The sequence below is a fragment of the Salvelinus namaycush genome, chromosome 12 (assembly GCF_016432855.1).
Source record: "Salvelinus namaycush isolate Seneca chromosome 12, SaNama_1.0, whole genome shotgun sequence".
Taxonomy (NCBI): domain Eukaryota; kingdom Metazoa; phylum Chordata; class Actinopteri; order Salmoniformes; family Salmonidae; genus Salvelinus; species Salvelinus namaycush.
In genome coordinates, this window is record NC_052318.1 from 32,118,350 (window position 1) to 32,140,227 (window position 21,878).

The following is a 21,878-nucleotide window of genomic DNA, read 5'->3' on the forward strand; positions in this document are numbered from 1 at the left end:
AACGACAGAACTCCCTCCAAAACTGTGACGTGAATTGCGGACCTCTGTCTGAAACGGCGTCTAACGGGAGGCCATGAATTCTGAACACATTCTCAATGATGATTTGTGCCGTCTCCTTAGCGGAAGGAAGCTTAGCGAGGGGAATGAAATGTGCCGCCTTAGAGAACCTATCGATAACCGTAAGAATCACAGTCTTCCCCGCAGACGAAGGCAGACCGGTAATAAAGTCTAAGGCGATGTGTGACCATGGTCGAGAAGGAATGGGAAGCGGTCTGAGACGACCGGCAGGAGGAGAGTTACCTGACTTAGTCTGCGCGCAGTCCGAACAAGCAGCCACGAAACGGCGCGTGTCCCGCTCCTGAGTAGGCCACCAAAACCGCTGGCGAATAGAAGCAAGCGTACCCCGAACACCGGGGTGGCCAGCTAACTTGGCAGAATGAGCCCACTGAAGAACAGCCAGACGAGTAGGGACAGGAACAAACAGAAGGTTACTAGGACAAGCGCGCGGCGACGCAGTGTGAGTGAGCGCTTGCTTTACCTGTCTCTCAATTCCCCAGACAGTCAACCCGACAACACGCCCTTCAGGGAGAATCCCCTCGGGGTCGGTAGAAACCACAGAAGAACTAAAGAGACGGGATAAGGCATCAGGCTTGGTGTTCTTATTCCCCGGGCGATAGGAAATCACGAACTCGAAACGAGCGAAAAACAACGCCCAACGAGCTTGACGTGCATTAAGTCGTTTGGCAGAACGGATGTACTCAAGGTTCTTATGGTCAGTCCAAACGACAAAAGGAACGGTCGCCCCCTCCAACCACTGTCGCCATTCGCCTATGGCTAAGCGGATAGCGAGCAGTTCGCGGTTACCCACATCATAGTTGCGTTCCGATGGCGACAGGCGATGAGAAAAGTAAGCGCAAGGATGAACCTTATCGTCAGACTGGAAGCGCTGGGACAGAATGGCTCCCACGCCCACCTCTGAAGCGTCAACCTCGACAATAAATTGTTTAGTGACGTCAGGAGTAACAAGGATAGGAGCGGATGTAAAACGCTTCTTGAGGAGATCAAAAGCTCCCTGGGCGGAACCGGACCACTTAAAGCAAGTCTTGACAGAAGTCAGAGCTGTGAGAGGGGCAGCCACTTGACCGAAATTACGAATGAAACGCCGATAGAAATTAGCGAAACCGAGAAAGCGCTGCAACTCGACACGTGACTTAGGGACGGGCCAATCGCTGACAGCCTGGACCTTAGCGGGATCCATCTGAATGCCTTCAGCGGAAATAACAGAACCAAGAAAAGTGACAGAGGAGACATGAAAGGCGCACTTCTCAGCCTTCACGTAGAGACAATTCTCTAAAAGGCGCTGGAGTACACGTCGAACGTGCTGAACATGAATCTCGAGTGACGGTGAAAAAATCAGGATATCGTCAAGGTAAACGAAAACAAAGATGTTCAGCATGTCTCTCAGTACATCATTGACTAATACCTGAAAGACCGCTGGAGCATTAGAGAGACCGAACGGCAGAACCCGGTATTCAAAATGCCCTAACGGAGTGTTAAACGCCGTTTTCCACTCGTCCCCCTCTCTGATGCGTACGAGATGGTAAGCGTTACGAAGGTCCAACTTAGTAAAGAACCTGGCTCCCTGCAGCATCTCGAAGGCTGACGACATAAGGGGAAGCGGATAACGATTCTTAACCGTTATGTCATTCAGCCCTCGATAATCCACACAGGGGCGCAGAGTACCGTCCTTCTTCTTAACAAAGAAAAACCCCGCTCCGGCGGGAGAGGAAGAAGGCACCACGGTACCGGCGTTGAGAGAAACAGACAGATAATCCTCGAGAGCCTTACGTTCGGGAGCCGACAGAGAGTAAAGTCTACCCCGAGGGGGAGTGGTCCCCGGAAGGAGATCAATACAACAATCATACGACCGGTGAGGAGGAAGGGAGCTGGCTCTGGACCGACTGAAGACCGTGCGCAGATCATGATATTCCTCCGGCACTCCTGTCAAGTCACCAGGTTCCTCCTGAGTAGAGGGGACAGAAGACACAGGAGGGATAGCAGACATTAAACACTTCACATGACAAGAAACGTTCCAGGATAGGATAGAATTACTAGACCAATTAATAGAAGGATTATGACATACTAGCCAGGGATGACCCAAAACAACAGGTGTAAAAGGTGAACGAAAAATCAAAAAGGAAATGGTCTCACTGTGGTTACCAGATACTGTGAGGGTTAAAGGTAGTGTCTCACATCTGATACTGGGGAGAAGACTACCATCTAAGGCGAACATGGGCGTGGGCTTCCCTAACTGTCTGAGAGGAATGTCATGTTTCCGAGCCCATGCTTCGTCCATAAAACAACCCTCAGCCCCAGAGTCTATCAAGGCACTGCAGGAAGCAGCCGAACCGGTCCAGCGTAGATGGACCGACAAGGTAGTACAGGATCTTGATGGAGAGACCTGAGTAGTAGCGCTCACCAGTAGCCCTCCGCTTACTGATGAGCTCTGGCCTTTTACTGGACATGACATGACAAAATGTCCAGCAGAACCGCAATAGAGACAAAGGCGGTTGGTGATTCTCCGTTCCCTCTCCTTAGTCGAGATGCGAATACCTCCCAGCTGCATGGGCTCAGTCTCTGAGCTGATGGGAGAAGATGGTTGAGATGCGGAGAGGGGAAACACCGTTAACGCGAGCTCTCTTCCACGAGCTCGGTGACGAAGATCTACCCGTCGTTCTATGCGGATGGCGAGTGCAATCAAAGAGTCCACGCTGGAAGGAACCTCCCGGGAGAGAATCTCATCCTTAACCTCAGCGTGAAGTCCCTCCAGAAAACGAGCGAGCAACGCCGGCTCGTTCCAGTCACTGGATGCAGCAAGAGTGCGAAACTCTATAGAGTAATCCGTTATGGATCGATCACCTTGACATAGGGAAGCCAGGACCCTGGAAGCCTCCTTCCCAAAAACTGAACGATCAAAAACCCGTATCATCTCCTCTTTAAAGCTCTGATAATCGTTAGTACACTCAGCCCTTGCCTCCCAGATAGCTGTGCCCCACTCCCGAGCCCGACCAGTAAGGAGTGATATGACGTAGGCGATCCGAGCTCTCTCTCGTGAGTATGTGTTGGGCTGGAGAGAAAACACAATATCACACTGGGTCAGAAAGGAGCGGCACTCAGTGGGTTGCCCAGAGTAACATGGTGGGTTATTAACCCTAGGTTCCGAAGACTCGGAAGACCAGGAAGTAACAGGTGGCACGAGACGAAGACTCTGAAACTGTCCTGAGAGGTTGGAAACCTGAGCGGCCAGGGTCTCAACGGCATGACGAGCAGCAGACAATTCCTGCTCGTGTCTGCCGAGCATAGCTCCCTGGATCTCGATGGCAGTGTTGCGAGAATCCGTAGTCGCTGGGTCCATACTGGTCGGATCTTTCTGTTATGCAGATGAATGAGGACCCAAAAGCGACTTAACAAAAACAGAGTCTTTATTCCAAACTAAAACAAAACGGTACTCCTGGATATATCTTAGATGACACCTGCTCACACGCAGCATCTGATGAAGGCAAAAACACGACAGGGCGGAACCAGGACGCCTGCTCACACGCAGCATCTGATGAAGGCAAAAACACGACAGGGCGGAACCAGGACACGAAACAGCAAACATCAAACAAAGATCCGACAAGGACAGAAGCGGAAAACAGAGGGAGAAATAGGAACTCTAATCAGAGGGCAAAATAGGGGACAGGTGTGAAAGATTAAATGAGGTAGTTAGGAGAATGAGGAACAGCTGGGAGCAGGAACGGAACGATAGAGAGAGAGCAAGAGAGGAAGAGAGGGAGGGGAAGAGAGAGGGAAAGAACCTACTAAGACCAGCAGAGGGAGACAAATGGAAGGGAAGCACAGGGACAAGACATGATAATCAAAAGACAAAACATGACAGTTACGTTACAGCCTTATTCTAAAATTGATAACATTTCCCCCCATCAATCTAAACACAATACCCCACAATGACAAAGCGAAAAGTTTTTTCGAAATTTTTGCAAATTAGGTATGACGCTACACCTGTATTTGGGTTTCTCCCATTATTTTCTGTAAGCTTTGTCAGGTTGGATGGGGAATGTCGCTGCACAGCTATTTTCAGGTCTCTCCGGAGATGTTCGACCGGGTTCAAGTCTGGGGATCTCTCTGTACTTTGCTCTGTTCATCTTTCTCTCGGTCCGGACTAGTCTCCCAGTCCCTGCCGCTGAAAAACATCCCCACAGCATGATGCTGCCACCACCATACTTCACCGTAGGGATGGTGCCAGTTTTCCTCCAGACGTGATGCTTGGCATTCAGGCCAAAGAGTTCAATCTTGGTTTCATCAGACCAGAGAATCTTGTTTGTCATGGTCTGAGAGTCCTTTAGGTTCCTTTTGGCAAACTCCAAGCGGGCTGTGATGTGCCTTTTACTGAGGTGTTGCTTCCGTCTGGCCACTCTACCATAAAGACCCGATTGGTGGAGTGCTGCAAAGATGGTTGACCTTCTGGAAGGTTCTCCCATCTCCACAGAGGAACTCTGGAGCTCTGTCAGAGTGACCATCGGGTTCTTGGTCACCTCCCTAACCAAGGCCCTTCTCCCCCGATTGCTCAGTTTGGCCGGGCGGCCAGCTCTAGGAAGAGTCTTGGTGGTTCCAAACTTCTTCCATTTAAGAATGATGGAGGCCACTGTGTTCTTGGGGACTTTCAATGCAGCAGATGTTTTTTGGCACCCTTCCCCAAATCTGTCTCTCAACACAATCCTGTTTCGGAGCTCTACAGACAGAATTCCTTCGACCTCATGGCTTAGTTTTTGCTCCGGCATGCACTGTCAACTATGGGATCTTATATAGACAGGTGTGTGCCTTCAAATCATGTCCAATCAATTGAATTTACCACAGATGGACTCAAGGCAAAGGGTGGCTACTTTGAAGAATCTCAAATATATTTTAATTTAACACTTTTTTGGTTACATATGTGTTATTTCATAGTTTGAGGTCATCACTATTATTCTACAATGTAGAAAATAGTTAAAATAAAGAAAAACCCTTGAATGAGTAGGTGTTTTGACTGGTACTGTATATATACACATACTTTTTATCTAGCTGTGGATCCCCTGCAGTACCTCTGCAGACCTCCAGGGGCTGGTCCTGGTTATTTGTATATTGATCCGGATTATCCCTGCATTACAGAAACTCAAAAGTGCTGAATATGTTTTTATGCACATTCATAGACTTTCCTGAATGATTTCCCATATGACATAATATAATGACAATAGTGAAATGTATGGGTAACTTTTTGATGTAGTAGATTTGTATTGGGTCACTCCACCATATACAGAATAAACATTTGATACAAAAGTCCCTTGACGTTTTCAGGCAGTCAAGATCAGGGTTCACATCTGCATTGAGAGTAAGCCAGAGTCTGACTGATCAATGGTGTGTGTGTGTACTGTATGTCCGTATCAGATACGGATGGTATACGAGTCTGAATGGGTTACATAGCGGACCCAGCGTTGCGACGGTCCAGGCTGTATCGGGGACAGGCGGAGGAATCTAATTTGCAGTCCTGTGCAGGTGTACTTCGGCAGCTCAAAGCTCAGACTGACCGGTCCCACTTCCTGTAACGAGGCAGAGCTAAGGCCAGAGACCTCCAGCTGAATGTACAGAGAGAGAGGAAGTGGTCAGCATGTTAGACAACTTTGTATATGATTGACCATCTACTATTAGGGGCATATAATGCACTTGCAAAGTTACCACTAACGTACAAGACCAGTCAAAAGTTTGGACACACCTACTCATTCAAGGGTTTTTCTTTATTTGACTATTTTCTACATTGTAGAATAAATGTGAAGACATTAAAACTATGAAATAACACATATGGAATCATGTAGAAACCAAAAAAGTGTAAAACAAATCAAAATCTATTTTATATTTGAGATTCTTCAAAGTAGCCACCCTTTGCCTTAATGACAGCTTTGCACACACATGGTATTCTCTCACATGGTATTCTCTCAACCAGCGCATGCATTTCAATTAACAGGTATGCCTTGTTAAAAGTTAATTTGTGGAATTTCTTTCCTTCTTAATGCATTTGAGCCAATCAGTTGTGTTGTGACAAGGTAGGGTTGGTATACAGAAGATAGCTCTATTTAGTAAAAGACCAAGTCCATATTATGGCAAGAACAGCTCAAATAAGCAAAGTGAACCAACAGTCCATCATTACTTTAAGACATGAATGTCAGTCAATCCGGAAAATTTCAAGAACTTTCTTCAAGTACAGTCGCAAAAACCATCAAGCGCTATGATAAAACTGGCTCTCATGAGGACCGCCACAGGAAAGGAAGATTAGTTAATTAGTTACCAGCCTCAGAAATTGCCAATTAACTGCACCTCAGATTGCAGCCCAAATAACAGAGTTCAAGTAACAGACATCTCAACATCAACTGTTCAGAGGAGACTGCGTGAATCAGGCCTTCATGGTTTTTCAACAGGACAATGACCCAAAACACATCTCCAGGCTGTGTAAGGGCTATTTGACCAAGAAGAAGAGCGATGGAGTGCTGCATCAGATGACCTGGCCTCCACAATCACCCGACCTCAACCCAATTGAGATGGTTTGGGATGAGTTGACCGCAGAGTGAAGGAAAAGCAGCCAACAAGTGCTCAGGATGTGAAAACTCTTTCAAGACAGTTGGAAAAACATTCCTCATGAAGCAGGTTGAGAGAATGCCGAGAGTGTGCAAAGCTGTCAATAAAGCAAAGGGTGGCTACTTTGAAGAATCTCAAATGTAAAATAAAATATATTTAGATTTGTTTCACACTTTTTTGGTTACTACATGATTCCATATGTGTTATTTCATACCTTTGATCTCTTCACTATTATTATACAATGTAGAAAATAGTACAAATAAAGAAAAACCGTTGAATGAATAGTTTTGTCCAAACTTTTGAATGGTTCTGCATGTTAACCATTCGAAGCTGTCTGCATATGCATCCTTGCTCTATGCGAAATGGCTCATGGATTTTGAGAACCTGATCTGCACCTAACAATCTGATCTACAGCAAACACGTGTGCAAAGAGGTGATTCTTCCTGATTGATAAGAAGTTCCTGATATCATAATCATTGAAACTGACCTATTATACCCTCTCACTACCAGTATCTACTATTTCCATGTTTCCCATTGTTGTTCTGATTATGTTTAGTCACCTTGAACAGGGCGGAGAGCTGGGCTCCCCCAGGGAAGCGAGGGATCTCCCAATGGACAGCCTTGTTTTTTGGCTGCAGCTCAGCACTCTGGTCCGGGCTGCTCAACTCCTGAGAGAGACTGGAGAACAAAGAGGGTGAGAAAAGAGAGAGGAGGGGGAGCTTGTTATGTAGTGGGGGGGGGGGTTACACATAGTGAGAGACAAAGCAAAAGATGGAGGGAACATGAGATAGAAAAAGGAGTTTCTTCTCACCGAAGCGAGCCCTTGGGTACCGGTATTGTAATAGAAACATTAATAGCAGCGCTGTAAGAGAAAAGAGATTGCCTCAGTGACAGAGGGACCTAAGTTGCAGCCCAGTCAGATAAGGCAAGGACAATCACACTGACAGACTACATGATCATATGTTATTAAACTATTATAATGTGCATCATAAAACATGATAAAGTGTTCAATGACTACCACATATGCTCCATGCAAACTCTACATTCTTAACATACAGAAAATGCATATCAGCAAATAAGCATTTCCTGTTAATGGAGAACTGACCTCTTTGGGGGCAGGTCGCACCGCAGCTTCAGGTACATCAACAACCTACAGGGAAAGAACAAGTGGTTGGCTTGTTTAAACACTTCATTTCCCAACACTCAAGTTAGTAAAATGGGGAAGTTAAAATGACTGTCATCAAGAGTAAGGGAAATCTGTGTGTTCTACATATTTTGAGATGGTTCTGGTAAAGGGTTCTCTACCCAAAATGAATGAACAGTGTTCTGTACCTGCCACCACTGTCCCTCTCTATAGAAGGGAATAGACGGAATGGAGGGGCTGTGGGCAGGTCATCACACAACTGGTATTGCATCACTGTTTGCTAGAGAACGAAAAGGTTTGTGAGAAACTGTGAGAGAGAATACATTTGTTTATGTAACAGTGAGATACAAGTATTGTTGTTTGTGTGTGTGCATGTGATTTAGTAAATTCCATGAGCACCTCTCCTTGGCTGGGACACACTTTCAGGATTCTGTAGGTGTCAAACTCATCCAGCCTGACAGCCTGGTGGAAGCTGCACTCATCCACACGAACAGCTGCCCCATAACCTGAGAGGAGAGAGGGTGGGGGAAGGGAAATTACATTTGGAATATAGGGCAGAATCCTAATTTGAATAAAAGCAGATAGCAGACATTTGTGTAGTGCCTTGATGTCAATGAGAGAGCTGAACGAGAATGTGTGCAAATCTGAATCTATGGGAATTCAGCCCATAGTGACTGTGCTCTTCCACAACAAGGATACGAGTACAACTAAAGGTCAATAACATCCATTATGACAATCAATGCTGTGGCAGGGAATCATACGTTTTAATACAATGGCCTCATATTCATCTAATGCAGGATTTTACAGGAAGTGTAGTAATCATTCAGGTCACCCATACAGTCAGCACAGTGACTGCCAATCTTATAAAATTGACTAATCTAGCCAGTGAAGGATGTAGTATTTGCAAAGGGATGGTACCAACCGCTCAGCTGGGACTTTCCTATGCTGAACTCTTCATTCAGTCCAATCCGCATCTCTATCGACAGGGTGAGGAACAGAGAAGAGGGGGAAAGGGAGAGAAAGTGATGAGAATTTGGCATGGAGGAATTTGGATTTGTACTTGCCCTCTATTTACCGTGCCTCCTCTGGCAGCTTATCATTCAAAATGAAGACTTGAAACACAAAAGCTCACCTGAGCAACTTGGCATGTAACACTTCACTCTGATCTCTCCCTCAATGTCTGCCTTCATCAGAACTCCCTGGGGAACAGTGAGGGAATTTATTCCGTTCATGATCATTCAGCAATAACATCCTTATATACACTTACAGAAATATAAAACGCAAAATTATATTTCTGGTCTGGTACAGTTTTAAACATAAGTATCAAATGTAATTGCTTTTAGAGAGAGAAATGGAAAGGACAGACAGTAAGTATAGGTTAAAGTGCAACTCTGCCACTTTTCAAGCTCATATTCATGATCTCCAGCACCAAGCCAGAGATGTGAAAACGGCGCATTTCTACACCTTGTAGAAAAAATATATAACTTTAAGGTTCTACCCAATGACCTCATCAGAAGTTACAACAGTGATTTTCAAACACTATGAGATGTGCGCTGACTTGGGGAGCAAGAAACTCGTTACAGGTTTTGAAAATCACAATATTTTAAAACGTTTAATCCTACCCTGTGATATCACTAACTACGTTTCCCTCCACAGTTTATGTGAGTAAAGTCATATTGCGTAAAAAAATGCAGACAGAAAATTTGTTTGTTATTTTTCTGTTTTTTGTGTGAGAAATGGAGGTTGAAACACATTTAAATGCAAATATTGATATAATAACCATCATATCGAAGTAAATTTAGTCACGTGATGATATGTGGTGTGTGTGGTCCTACTACGACTCGGGAAACCATGCAGTTTAGTAGGCTAGCGATTACTTCATGCCTGCTCCCGCTCTCCCTCTCTGGCGCTCGAGGGTGCCAGGCTGCTCTTCATTACGTACACCTGTCACCATCATTACGCGCATCAGCGCTTACTGGCCTCACCTGGACTCCTTCACTTTGTTAATCGCCGCCCCATCTATATCTGTCTGTTCCTCCGTTGGTTCCCCGTGTCAGCATTAATGTCATTATGTTTTCATGTCCAGACGCTGTCCTGTCCTGTTTCATGTCCGTTGTTAATTAAATGTTCACTCCCTGTACCTGCTACTCGTCTCCAGCGTCTGTCCTTACAGATTAACTAATTTATGATGAGCTTCACAGGGTGGTGAAAGTGCACGGTGATCTTGATGCTCCTTTCCAATAAATATCGAGGGTCTTATTCTGGTGACATGATGATCAATGCTTGACAAATAAAAATATTCTCACACTTATCCATAATAATCTCACCATGTAGACTAGCCTACCCGCACTGTATCTGCAAGCTGTTGGCTAGAGCCCACGTGCCAAGACCAGAGTAGTAGGCACATTTGCTATTGAAAACTTAAGCGAAAAAGTAAATTTTGTGTGCACTACGTCATCACGCACTGACTTTTATCCGCAACATGTCAGTTTGGTAGAAACACGGCCTCCCGAGTGGCCCAGTGGTCTAAGGCAAAGCTGTGCCACTAGAGATTCTGGGTTCGAGTTCAGGCTCTGTCGCAGCCGGCCGCGACCGGGAGACCCATGGGGCGGCACACAATAGGGGAGGGTTTGGCTGGCAGGGATGTCCTTGTCCCATCGCGTGGCGGGCCAGGCATAGTGCACGCTGACACTGTCACCAGGTGTACAGTGTTTCCTCCGACACATTGGTGCGGCTGGCTTACGGGTTAAGTGGGCATTGTGTCAAGAAGCAGTGCTGCTTGGTTGGGTTGTGTTTCAGGGGACGGACGGCTCTCGACCTTCACCTCTCCCGAGTCTGTACAGGTGTTGCAGCGATGAGACAAGACTGTAACTACCAATTGGATACCACGAAATTGGGAAGAAAAAGGGGTAAAAAAAAGAAATACAAACATTTGGTAGAAACACACCACTGGTGGGAAAATGCACATATTTTCTTTATGCATATTTTAGAATATTCACATGAAAATCTGTCGCCAATTGGATGGACACCTAGCTACAGAGCAGCGTTTTTTTAGGACCATTCTTCTTATCCTCTTAACTACAGATCACAGAAATGCGCCATTTTCACATATGTAGAGAGTTGCCCTTTAAGGAAGAGATACTGATCATATGCATGGCTCCACCATGTAATCAGTGATACTTACATTGGCACCAATGACTACAGACATCCTTTCAATCACATCCACAAATATCTCGTTTTTGCCTCCCTGAAGACAGAAGGGAAAAAACTAAGTGTTGAATACATATATATATACAAAGAATTCATACATATCTGTACATCTTCATCAATCAACACACTAGCACCTAGGAATAGCCCATAACATCCAGCAGTAGACGCATTCTTTACCTGTTCTCCTTGACTTGACACGATGGGCCGTGTGGCAGCTGCACTGGGGGCCACTTTATTCTGCTGGGTGTCTGCTCCAAACTGACCAGGAGGGAAAAGAAAGTGGAATAAAAGAGCTGAGTAAGTAGGACTCAACATGTTAATGTTAAAAAGCAGATAACCAGGAAATGTTAACAAATGGGACCCAGTGCACTTATTTTCAGGGCAGCCCCAAGAGTCAGTGTGATTGTGACCATGCATTGGTGTCTTACCAGCCCCACGTTACTGAGGTCAAACAAGCTGAAGGGTTTGGAGCTGACCGCCTCAGTCTGGATGAAGTTCTTCAAGATATCAGTAGAGGTCGTCTGGATGTAACCAAAGTCCTGATGGGGATAAAGTGAGAGAAAGGTGGGACGAGAGAGAGGGAGGAAAATAGATGACAGTGGGAATAAGGAGGAACGGAGATAGGCACGGATAACCAGGACCAAAGATAGGGCCTTCAAAATGGCCTAAAGATGGATGCCAGAGGAGAGAGAGAATACTCACCACTACCTCATCCAACAGCTCATAAATGAGAGCAAAGTTCATCTGGACAGACTTCTCTGACAGACAACCACAGTAGTCCTTAACCAAGGCTGTTAATCTGTGACAGACAGTAAGCAAAACATTAACGCATGCACACACACACACACACACACACACACACACACACACACACACACACACACACACACACACACACACACACACACACACACACACACAAAGTAGAGGCCAACCTGTAAATCAGGTTGTTGTGGAGAGACTGATGCACACCAAATGAGATATTAAATACACACAGAAAGCTACTTGTAGAATACATTCCTTACAGACACAATTACCTATTTAGGAACTCGATGATGGTGAAGGGAGAGGCATCAGCTTTCGTCGTGGCAACCCAATAGAGCCCTCCCTGTCTGATGTGAACAAAATGCAGCTCCTTGTGTTTCTGTGGGCAACCATGGAGGGAAATCACATTACTGTTTGAAACTATGATTATACCGTAATAGACGGCTGATCAAAACCCACACCATGCCTATTTGCCAAACCCTTCAACTTACCATTACAACTGGAGGCTGGTCACCAGTCAATGCAGTGACCATCTCATAGAATTTGTTGACAGCATCTTTTCCAGCTTCACCACGGACTGACAACTCAGGGTTAAGGCCATTCATTATTCACAGCATTTCCACTGACAACTCACTGGGAGAAATGCCTGAAGTTTAAGGATATGTGTAAAAGGGAAAGGTAAGCTATTATGATGTAGGATACAGTCTTTGTAGATGAGGTGATCTCCTTTGGAGGACAATATGAACACCTGGGATATCATCTTCCTAGAGGGAAATAAAAAACCAATGCATGTTAGTCGGTAACATCAACCTAAGTTAGCTCCAACTAACATTATAACGACCATGACATCGACAAACCTACTGTGGGCTCTGACTATCAAACATCAGCATTTCAAATGTTATTCAGTGTTTATGAGATTTACGTACCAGCAGCCAAATAGCAATCTACTTAACGTTAACGTTACTTGTCCAGGAATTGTGACTCCAATCGTGACTGCTTTCATACAGGATGGTTGCTTAGCTACTTGATAATGCAAAATACCAAAATCCCTACGTTGACCGAAATGTAAACTCTAAGAAGATAGGTATCACATTATTTGTAACTAGCTGGCTAGCTAGCCATCGTTTATTTACGCGTCAATTCTTATTTGGTGTTTGTTGACTGGCAGCTAAATCAACCTCGAGTTTCACAGCGCCACCTAGGGAGATTATTTCAGTTACTGCACTTTCAATTTCACAACAGCTAGAGTTGTATTTTTGCATTATAGAATAGCTAGCTATGTATTTTATTGGATCAATGCATTTACAGTAAATGTGTTTTTTTTTAAAGCCCCCAAATAATATACAATAAAGCTAAGTGTCATGAACGCGGTGAACCAGAGGGTGGCGGTACTATGCATATTGATTTTATTTTAGTACGGCTGTGCGGAAGTGAATGCGCGGGGCAAGGGTCAAACGTGAAAATGGCTTCTCCGAAAACTGTTCCTAAAGATGCACAGGTAGGATATAACCGTTTAAGGTACAATTTCTGAAATGTCATAGTTCCATTAGTGTAGCTACAGTGGTGATGAGTGTTTAGTTAGATATCTATTATGACAGCTGAATTAAAGGTTCTAGTTTTTGCAGGATTGTGTCAAAGTTCGCTAGCCAGTGAGCTCGCTAACGTTAGCTAACTACGGTAACTAGCCAGGTACTTTAGCTAGCTTGTTATTTATTTGTCAGCTAGCTGACGTTAGAACTAGAAGAACAGACGCTCTTCATTTTAAATGTGCATTTGTAGAGTAGCTGTCCAGTAATATAACTCCATATCATTCTAACGTTGTTTTTGTGTAATGGCATCTACTTGCCTATTGGGAATGGTAACTAATAGTTAGCTTGTTAGTTAGCAGGGCAAGCTAACGTCAGCTGCTGACTGTTATTGTTGTAACTAGCTAGTGCAGTTGATGACAACACATGGACATGTTACTCTATTTCATGTTTGTCCATGCAGCCACACAGCATACTGCATTTCTTGCTTATTATGTGCTCATATTTTTCCATTGCAAAGGTTATGATCCAAATCCTCAAAGACATGGGGATAACAGAGTATGAGCCCAGAGTTATTAATCAAATGCTGGAATTTACCTACAGTAAGTATACATTCAACTCTCTCAGGTTAGTTATGCTCAGTGTGCAATATTGCATGTTTAGTAGTTACAAGACACCAATGTATCAAGACAATGAACAGCTGTCATTAAATATCATTTGATTTTACAGGATATGTGACAACTATTATCGAGGATGCCAAAATCTATGCAACACATGCCAAGAAGAACATTGTGGATGCTGACGACATAAGACTGGCGATCCAGTGTCGAATGGACCAGTCCTTCACCTCCCCACCACCACGAGATGTAAGATTTAATAGCAGTGCTAAGACAGACATGACATTTTTTTCAGATGTTCATAAATTATCTAGACTAACTCCTGACAATGTTGTCTTTGTGTAGTTCCTGCTGGAAGTAGCTAGGCAGAAGAACCAGACCCCTCTGCCCTTGATTAAGCCATACACTGGGCCACGCCTGCCCCCTGACCGTTACTGTCTTACTGCTCCTAACTACAGGCTTAAGTCCATACAGAAAAAGGTAGCCTCATGTTCTGCTTTGAAGATTTTACTGCACTTGCAATCAATGTTTATTGTATTCTATTCCAGTATGTTCTCTTTTGTGAATCCTTCTGACTGTTCCTCTTCTGTGCAGGTGTCCTCATCTGCGGGGAGAATAACAGTGCCTCGCCTCAGTATAGGAGCTGTGTCCAGCAGGCCCAGCACGCCTACCCTTGGTGAGGGACCCTTTTGTGCAATCTATGTTTTCACTCATACCTTGTCATTTTATTACATGTTTTTTTTAACACACTGCTCCAAGTCCTTATTTGACAGTGGGATGTGGGTTTGCTTCCTGGTGTGCAGCCCTGTTGCTACCATATCTGTTGTATTTTCTGTTTCATTACAAAAACATTTACTCCTTCCTTCCTGCATGATTCCAGGCACTCCCTCAGTGCAGTCAGTCACAACCAAAGTGGGGACGCCAGTGTCACTGTCGGGGCAGCGCTTCAGCGTTCAGATCCCATCCTCACAGACTACAGCCTCCAAGTCCTGTAAGACTAACCTTCATTTCACAATGCTAACTTGCTTCAGATTGCTGGTGAAGGAGTCTACTGTAATCTTATGAATTTTATACTATGTATTAGAGGTCGACCGATTATGATTTTTCAACGCCGATACCGATTATTGGAGGACAAAAAAGCCGATACCGATTAATCGGCCGATTTATTTAAAAATTAAAAAAAATCTATATATATCATACACACACACACATATTTTTGTAATAATGACAATTGCAACAATACTGAATGAACAATGAACACTTTTATTTTAACTTAATATAATACATAAATACACACACACACACACACACACACACACACACACAGCTCTGAAGTGACAATGATACTGAAGAGTCTGCTTAGGAGACAAATACTCTCAACTGTTTGAATAAAAATAGAGTTTAAGTTACCTGTGATGAATGTTGAAAACAAAAACTGTAATTTCTATATGCAGGAAATCCTATTTTAATAATGGGCATGGTAAGAATTGCCGACCAAAGTGCGAGTCATAATTCCCATGACACCTTCTAGCAAAATCTGAAAAGCGGTTCCTTCACTTATTCCATAGGATATTTTTAGATTCACTTAAAATAAGGTCTGTGTTTCGTGTAGGCTTACACCACCTTGACAATTTTATAACTGTGTAGATATCCATAGGACAAGGTAACTCTGATCAATATTGGCTAAATATAAGCCAAGATAAAAAAAATTGTAGAGTGGATTTATGAAAATATGTAGACAAACGTTACCTTATCCTAGTGAGATTTACACGGGTATCAAAACGTTGAGGCGGTTTAAGCCTGCATGAAACACAGACCTTATTTGAAGTAGACTAAGACATTCTCTATGGAAGACATGAACGGTAAAATAACGAAGGAACCCCTTTCAAGTTCAGCCGCAAGTTATTACAGGAATTATAACGCGTTGACTATTTCTCTCTAAACCATATACCTTTGACTAATCCGGAAACTATCACCTCGAAAACAAAACGTTTATTCCGTTCCGTATTTTATCTAACGGGTGGCATCCATGAGTCTAAATATACCTGCTACATTTCACAACCTTCAATGTTGTCATAATTACGTAAAATTCTGGCAAATTAGTTCGCAAAGAGCCAGGCGGCCCAAACTGTTGCATATACCCTGACTCTGCGTGCAATGAATGCAAGAGAAATGACACAATTTCACCTGGTTAATATTGCCTGCTAACCTGGATTTCTTTTAGCTAAATATGCAGGTTTAAAAATATATACTTGTGTATTGATTTTAAGAAAGGCATTGATGTTTATGGTTAAGTACACATTGGAGCAATGACAGTCATTGATTGATTGTTTTTTATAAGATAAGTTTAATGCTAGCTAGCAACTTACCTTAGCTTACTGCATTCGCAAACAGGCAGGCTCTTCGTGGAGTGCAATGTAATCAGGTGTTAGAGCATTGGACTAGTTAACTGTAAGGTTGCAAGATTGGATCCCCCGAACTGACAAGGTTAAAAATCTCTTCTGCCCCTGAACGAGGCAGAACATTCCTAGGCCGTCATTGAAAATAAGAATGTGTTCTTAACTGACTCGCCTAGTTAAATAAAGATTAAATAAAGGTGTAAAAAAAAAAAAAAAATCGGCGCCCAAAAATACCGGTTTCCGATTGTTATGAAAACTTGAAATCGGCCCCGATTAATCGGTCGACCTCTACTATGTATTTACATCATTAGAGAATGTCGCCGGAGGAAATGGTGGCCGGTTTACGGGATCCTGACCAATTGTGCTATTTTTATGCAATCTCTTAATATTAAAGAAGTTTCAAGGTTCTGCTCACCTGAGTTAGTATGGACTACAGATTATTATGGACTACAGATTATTATGAGGTATTCTATCTGAATTTTTTGTAGCTGTTTATTTACTGTCACAAACTGGTGCTGGCACTAAGACCTTAATCAGCAAGCTGTATAGGGCCATTAAAAAAAACTGAAATCCGTTTGACCTAATTTCTACCGGTGCAGGGTAAGATGGCGCCGGAACAGAAGGTAGACGTGCTCACAACTGATTGTTTTTTTGTTTGTTTATCTGCATTTGTAACGTATTTTTTTACTCTTTTTGTACATAATGTTGCTGCTACCGTCTCTTATGACCGAAAATAACTTCTAGACATCAGGACTGCGATTACTCACCACGAACTAGCAGAATCCTTTTTCTTTTTTCATAACTCTGACGAGCCCGAGGCGGAGGATATACAGCTCCCTCGGGAGCAGGCCCAGACCCCCGTGATCTGCGTGAAGAGGTGGCGGAGAAAGAGAGGCCGGAGAGCGGGCTGCCTTCCGAGAAGGCGATCGAATAAACCCCCACTTCCCTCAATTCTGCTAGCAAACGTGCAATATTTGGACAATAAAATCGACAAGTTACGGGGAAGATTAAACTACCAACGGGACATTAAAAAGTGTAACATCTTATGCTTCACGGAGTCGTGGCTGAATGACGTCAATATCAACATACAGCTGGCTGGTTATATAATGTACCGGCAGGATAGAACAGCGGCGTCTGGTAAAACAACGACGGACTTTGTATTTTTGTAAATAACAGCTGGTGCACTATATCTAAGGAAGTCTCGAGCTATTGCTTGCCTGAGGTTGAGTATATCATGATCAGCTGTAGACCACACTACCTACCAAGAGAGTTCTCATCTGTATTCTTCGTAGCTCTTTACATACCACTTCAGTCAGAGGTTGGCACTAAGATAGCATTGAATGAGCTTTATTCCGCCATAATCAAACAAGAAAACGCTCACCCAGAGGCGGCGCTCCTAGTAGCCGGGGACTTTAATGCAGGGAAACTTAAATAAGTTTTACCAGATTTCTATCAGCATGATAAATGTGCAACCAGAGGGAAAAGAACTCTGGACCACCTACAGTTGAAGTTGGAAGTTTACATACACTTAGGTTGGAGTCATTAAAACTCGTTTTTCAACCACTCCACAAATTTCTTGTTAAAACAAACTATAGTTTTGGCAAGTCGGTTAGTTTCCACAAGTCTGGTTCATCCTTGGGAGCAATTTCCAAATGCCTGAACGTACCACGTTCATCTGTAAAAACAATAGTATGCAAGTATAAACACCATGGGACCATGCAGCTGTCATACCGCTCAAGAAGGAGACGCGTTCTGTCTCCTAGAGATGAACGTACTTCAGTGCGAAAAGTACAAATCAATCCCAGAGCAACAGCAAAGGACCTTGTGAAGATGCTGGAGGAAACCGGTACAAAGTATCTATATCTGTAAAACGAGTCCTATATCGACATAACCTGAAAGGCCGCTCAGCAAGGAAAAAGCCACTGCTCCAAAACCGCCATAAAAAAGCCAGACTACGGTTTGCAACTGCACATGGGGACAAAGATTGTACTTTTTTGAGAAATGTCCTCTGGTCTGATGAAACAAAAATAGAGCTGTTTGGCCATAATGACCATCATTATGTTTGGAGGAAAAAGGGGGAGGCTTGCAAGCCGAAGAACACCATCCCAACCGTGAAGCACGGGGGTGGCAGCATCATGTTGTGGGGGTGCTTTGCTGCAGGAGAGACTGGTGCACTTGACAAAATAGATGGCATCATGAGGTGGGGAAATTATGTGGATGTATTGAAGCAACATCTCAAGACATCATTCAGGAAGTTAAAGCTTGGTTGCAAATGGGTCTTCCAAATGGACAATGACCACAAGCATACTTCCAAAGTTGTGGCAAAATGGCTTAAGGACAACAAAGTCAGGGTATTGGAGTAGCCATCACAAAGCCCTGACCTCAATCGTATAGAAAATGTGTGGGCAGAACTGAAAAACCTGACTCGGTTACACCAGCTCTGTCAGGAGGAATAGGCCAAAATTCACCCAACTTATTGTGGGGAGCTTGTGGAAGGCTATCTGAAACGTTTGACCCAAGTTAAACAATTTGAAGGCAATGCTACCAAATACTAATTGAGTGTATGTAAACTTCTGACCCACTGGGAATGTGATGAAAGAAATAAAAGCTGAAATAAATCACTCTCAACTATTATTCTGACATTTCACATTCTTAAAATAAAGTTGTGATCCTAACTGACCTAAGACAGGGAATTTTTACTAGGATTAAATGTCAGGAATTCTGAAACTGAGTTTAAATGTATTTGGCTAAGGTGTATGTAAACTTCCGACTTCAACACTGTACTCCACACACAGAGATGCATACAAAGCTCTCCCTCGCCCTCCATTTGGCAAATCTGACCATAATTCCATCCTCCTGATTCCTGCTTACAAGCAAATATTAAAGCAGGAACCACCAGATCAATAAAAGTGGTCAGATGAAGCAGATGCTAAGCTACAGGACTGTTTTGCTAGCACAGACTGTAATATGTTCTGGGATTCTTCCAATGGCATTGAGGAGTACACCGCATCTGTCATTGGCTTCATCAATAAGTGCATTGATGACTTCACCCCCACAGTGACTGTACGTACATACCCCAACTAGAAGCCATGGATTACAGGCAGCATCCGCAGTGAGCTAAAGGCTAGAGCTGCCACTTTCAAGGAGCGGGACTCTAACCCGGAAGCTTATAAGAAATCCCGCTATGCCTTCCGACGAACCATCAAACAGGCAAAGCGTCAATACAGGACTAAGATCGAGTCGTACTGCACCGGCTCTGACGCTCGTTGGATGTGACGGGGCTTGCAAACCATTACAGACTACAAAGGGAAGCACAGCCGAGAGCTGCCCAGCGACACAAGCCTACCAGACGAGCTAAACTACTTCTATGCTCGCTTCGAGGCAAATAACACTTAAACTTGCATGAGAGCAGCAGCTGTACCGGAAGACTGTGTGATCACGCTCTCCGCTGCCGATGTGAGTAACACAGGTCAACATTCACAAGGCCACAGGGCCAGATGGATTACCAGGGCGTGTACTGCGAGCATGCACTGACCAACTTGCAAGTTTCACTGACATTTTCAAACTTTCCCTGTCTGAGTCTGCAATACCTATATGTTTTAAGCAGACCACCATAGTGACTGTGCCCAAGAAGGTCAGAGACCTGGCAGTGTGGTGCCAGGACACCAACCTCTCCCTCATCGTGGGCAAGACAAAGGAGCTTATTGTGGACTACAGGAAACGGAGGGCCGAACACACCTGCATTTACGTCGGGGCTGTAGTGGAGAAGGTCAAGGGCTTAAAGTTCCTGTGTTTACATCACTAAGGACCTATCATAGTCCAAGCACACCAACACAGTCATGAAGAGGGCACGACAATGCCTCTTTCACCCTTAGGAGGCTGAAAAGATTTTGCATGGGCCCTCGGATCCTCAAAGTTCTACAGCTGCACCATTGAGAGTATCTTCACTTGCTGCATCACCACTTGGTATGGCAACTGTTCAGCATCCGACCACAAGGCACTACAGAGGGTAGTGCATACGGCCCAGAACATCACTGGGGCCGAACTCCCTACCATTCAGGACCTCTATACCAGGCGGTGTCAGAAGGCACTAAAAATGATTTACATTGACCTCCCATTTATTTATCTTAATTGTTTTGCACTGACTCCCTTGACTGGCACACTCACTAGACTCTATCCACACACAATACACTGACACTCCAACACACACAGTACATACAACACACAGACACACATGCTTATTGACACCACACACAGACACACTTTCACATATGCTGCTGCTACTCTGTTTATTCTATATTCTGATTTACCTAGTCACTTTTACCCCTACCCCCATGATACTGTATTACCTCAACTACCTCGTACCCCTGCACATTGACTCTGTACTGGTACTCCTTGTATATACCCATTTTATTGTTAATATTTCATTTTTATTTGGCAAATATTTGTATTTTTTTCAACTGCAAAAGTCTACACCTGTTGTATTTGGCGCATGTGACCAATACGATTTAATTGAATTCAAGTCTCTCAGACGCTTCAATTCAGAAGTTTATTCACTGAATAAAATGTGCATTTTAAATTTTCATAATAAATCCTGATATTTTTGTCTTGTTTTCCGACAGCCACACCATCCACCCCAATGGTTCAAAATGTCCTCATCAACCCCTCCCTGATCGGATCCAAAAAGATCCTCATCACCACCAACATGGTGTCACAGAACTCGGCCAGCGAATCGCTGAAGAGGAAGCATGAAGACGACGATGACTATGATGCATTATGACCTCATGGATAATCTGATAAAGGAGTCAGCTAGATGAAATCAAGAGTGTGCTGTAAATATATTAGAAGGTAGTTTTGAGGTTAGCCAGCCAGCCTACAATTCCCCCATCATTGTTGTGGACATTTAGTAAGTGTAGTGTCATGCCTGTTTGCCACTAATTTTTGTATATAAAAATAAAAAAGTGTGAATAAATGTAGTCTATGAAATATATTTTATGGAACACTAGTTGGACACATTACCACAGTGCAGGATTTAGCTAGAAACAAAGTTTTTTTTATATTTATAAAGCTTGAAACTTCTAATGGGACTTAATGCAGAAAGCAAGATATGAGTGAATACAATAGGATTTTTACACTTCAGTCTGGGAATAGTTTAGAGGACTTGTTCCACTCAGTTGCTAATAGAGGGGGACGTCAATCTGATGAATCCATGTTCTGATTATTTTTATTGGGAATATACACTTGAATATCAAAGCAGTAGACTTGTGCACTATTTGTCATTGTCTTGAGATGAACAGTAAGAAACTGATTGTCCTGTCAACTTCCCCAGCTACTACAACAATCAGATATTGCACAGTAATAACTTGGAGTAACATAAGTATAGATGGACATTAGGACATATGGTTTAAATTCTTCTTAACTGGATGTATGGTCCAAGAAACGGACCAAATCAAAGTGTATTGGTCGCGCACACAGTTCTCCTTTTCCCAGTCTCTAATCCCCACGTCTCAAGCTGACCACCATCATTCCTGTTCCCAAGAAATCTAAGACTACC

General features: G+C 43.7%; 2 protein-coding genes across 2 annotated transcripts; one reads left to right on the forward strand and one right to left on the reverse strand.

Annotated features, from left to right (window-relative positions):
- Positions 1–5,006: 5,006 nt before the first annotated feature.
- On the reverse strand, positions 5,007–12,949 carry ap4m1 (adaptor related protein complex 4 subunit mu 1). Its single transcript, XM_039004710.1, has 16 exons — positions 12,709–12,949; positions 12,485–12,546; positions 12,274–12,359; positions 12,055–12,161; positions 11,720–11,816; positions 11,446–11,556; positions 11,195–11,275; positions 10,992–11,054; positions 8,940–9,006; positions 8,730–8,783; positions 8,207–8,313; positions 7,996–8,087; positions 7,769–7,813; positions 7,475–7,525; positions 7,224–7,341; positions 5,007–5,669 (listed from the first exon to the last, which is right to left on the reverse strand). Exons 1-16 carry the CDS (start codon positions 12,783–12,785, stop codon positions 5,478–5,480), a joined length of 1,410 nt encoding a protein of 469 aa, XP_038860638.1. The 5' UTR covers positions 12,786–12,949; the 3' UTR covers positions 5,007–5,477.
- A 261-nt stretch (positions 12,950–13,210) lies between these two features.
- taf9 (TAF9 RNA polymerase II, TATA box binding protein (TBP)-associated factor) lies at positions 13,211–21,285 on the forward strand. Its single transcript, XM_039004711.1, has 7 exons — positions 13,211–13,280; positions 13,829–13,910; positions 14,038–14,174; positions 14,271–14,405; positions 14,520–14,601; positions 14,806–14,916; positions 20,947–21,285. Exons 1-7 carry the CDS (start codon positions 13,245–13,247, stop codon positions 21,102–21,104), a joined length of 741 nt encoding a protein of 246 aa, XP_038860639.1. The 5' UTR covers positions 13,211–13,244; the 3' UTR covers positions 21,105–21,285.
- The last annotated feature ends 593 nt before the right edge of the window (positions 21,286–21,878 follow it).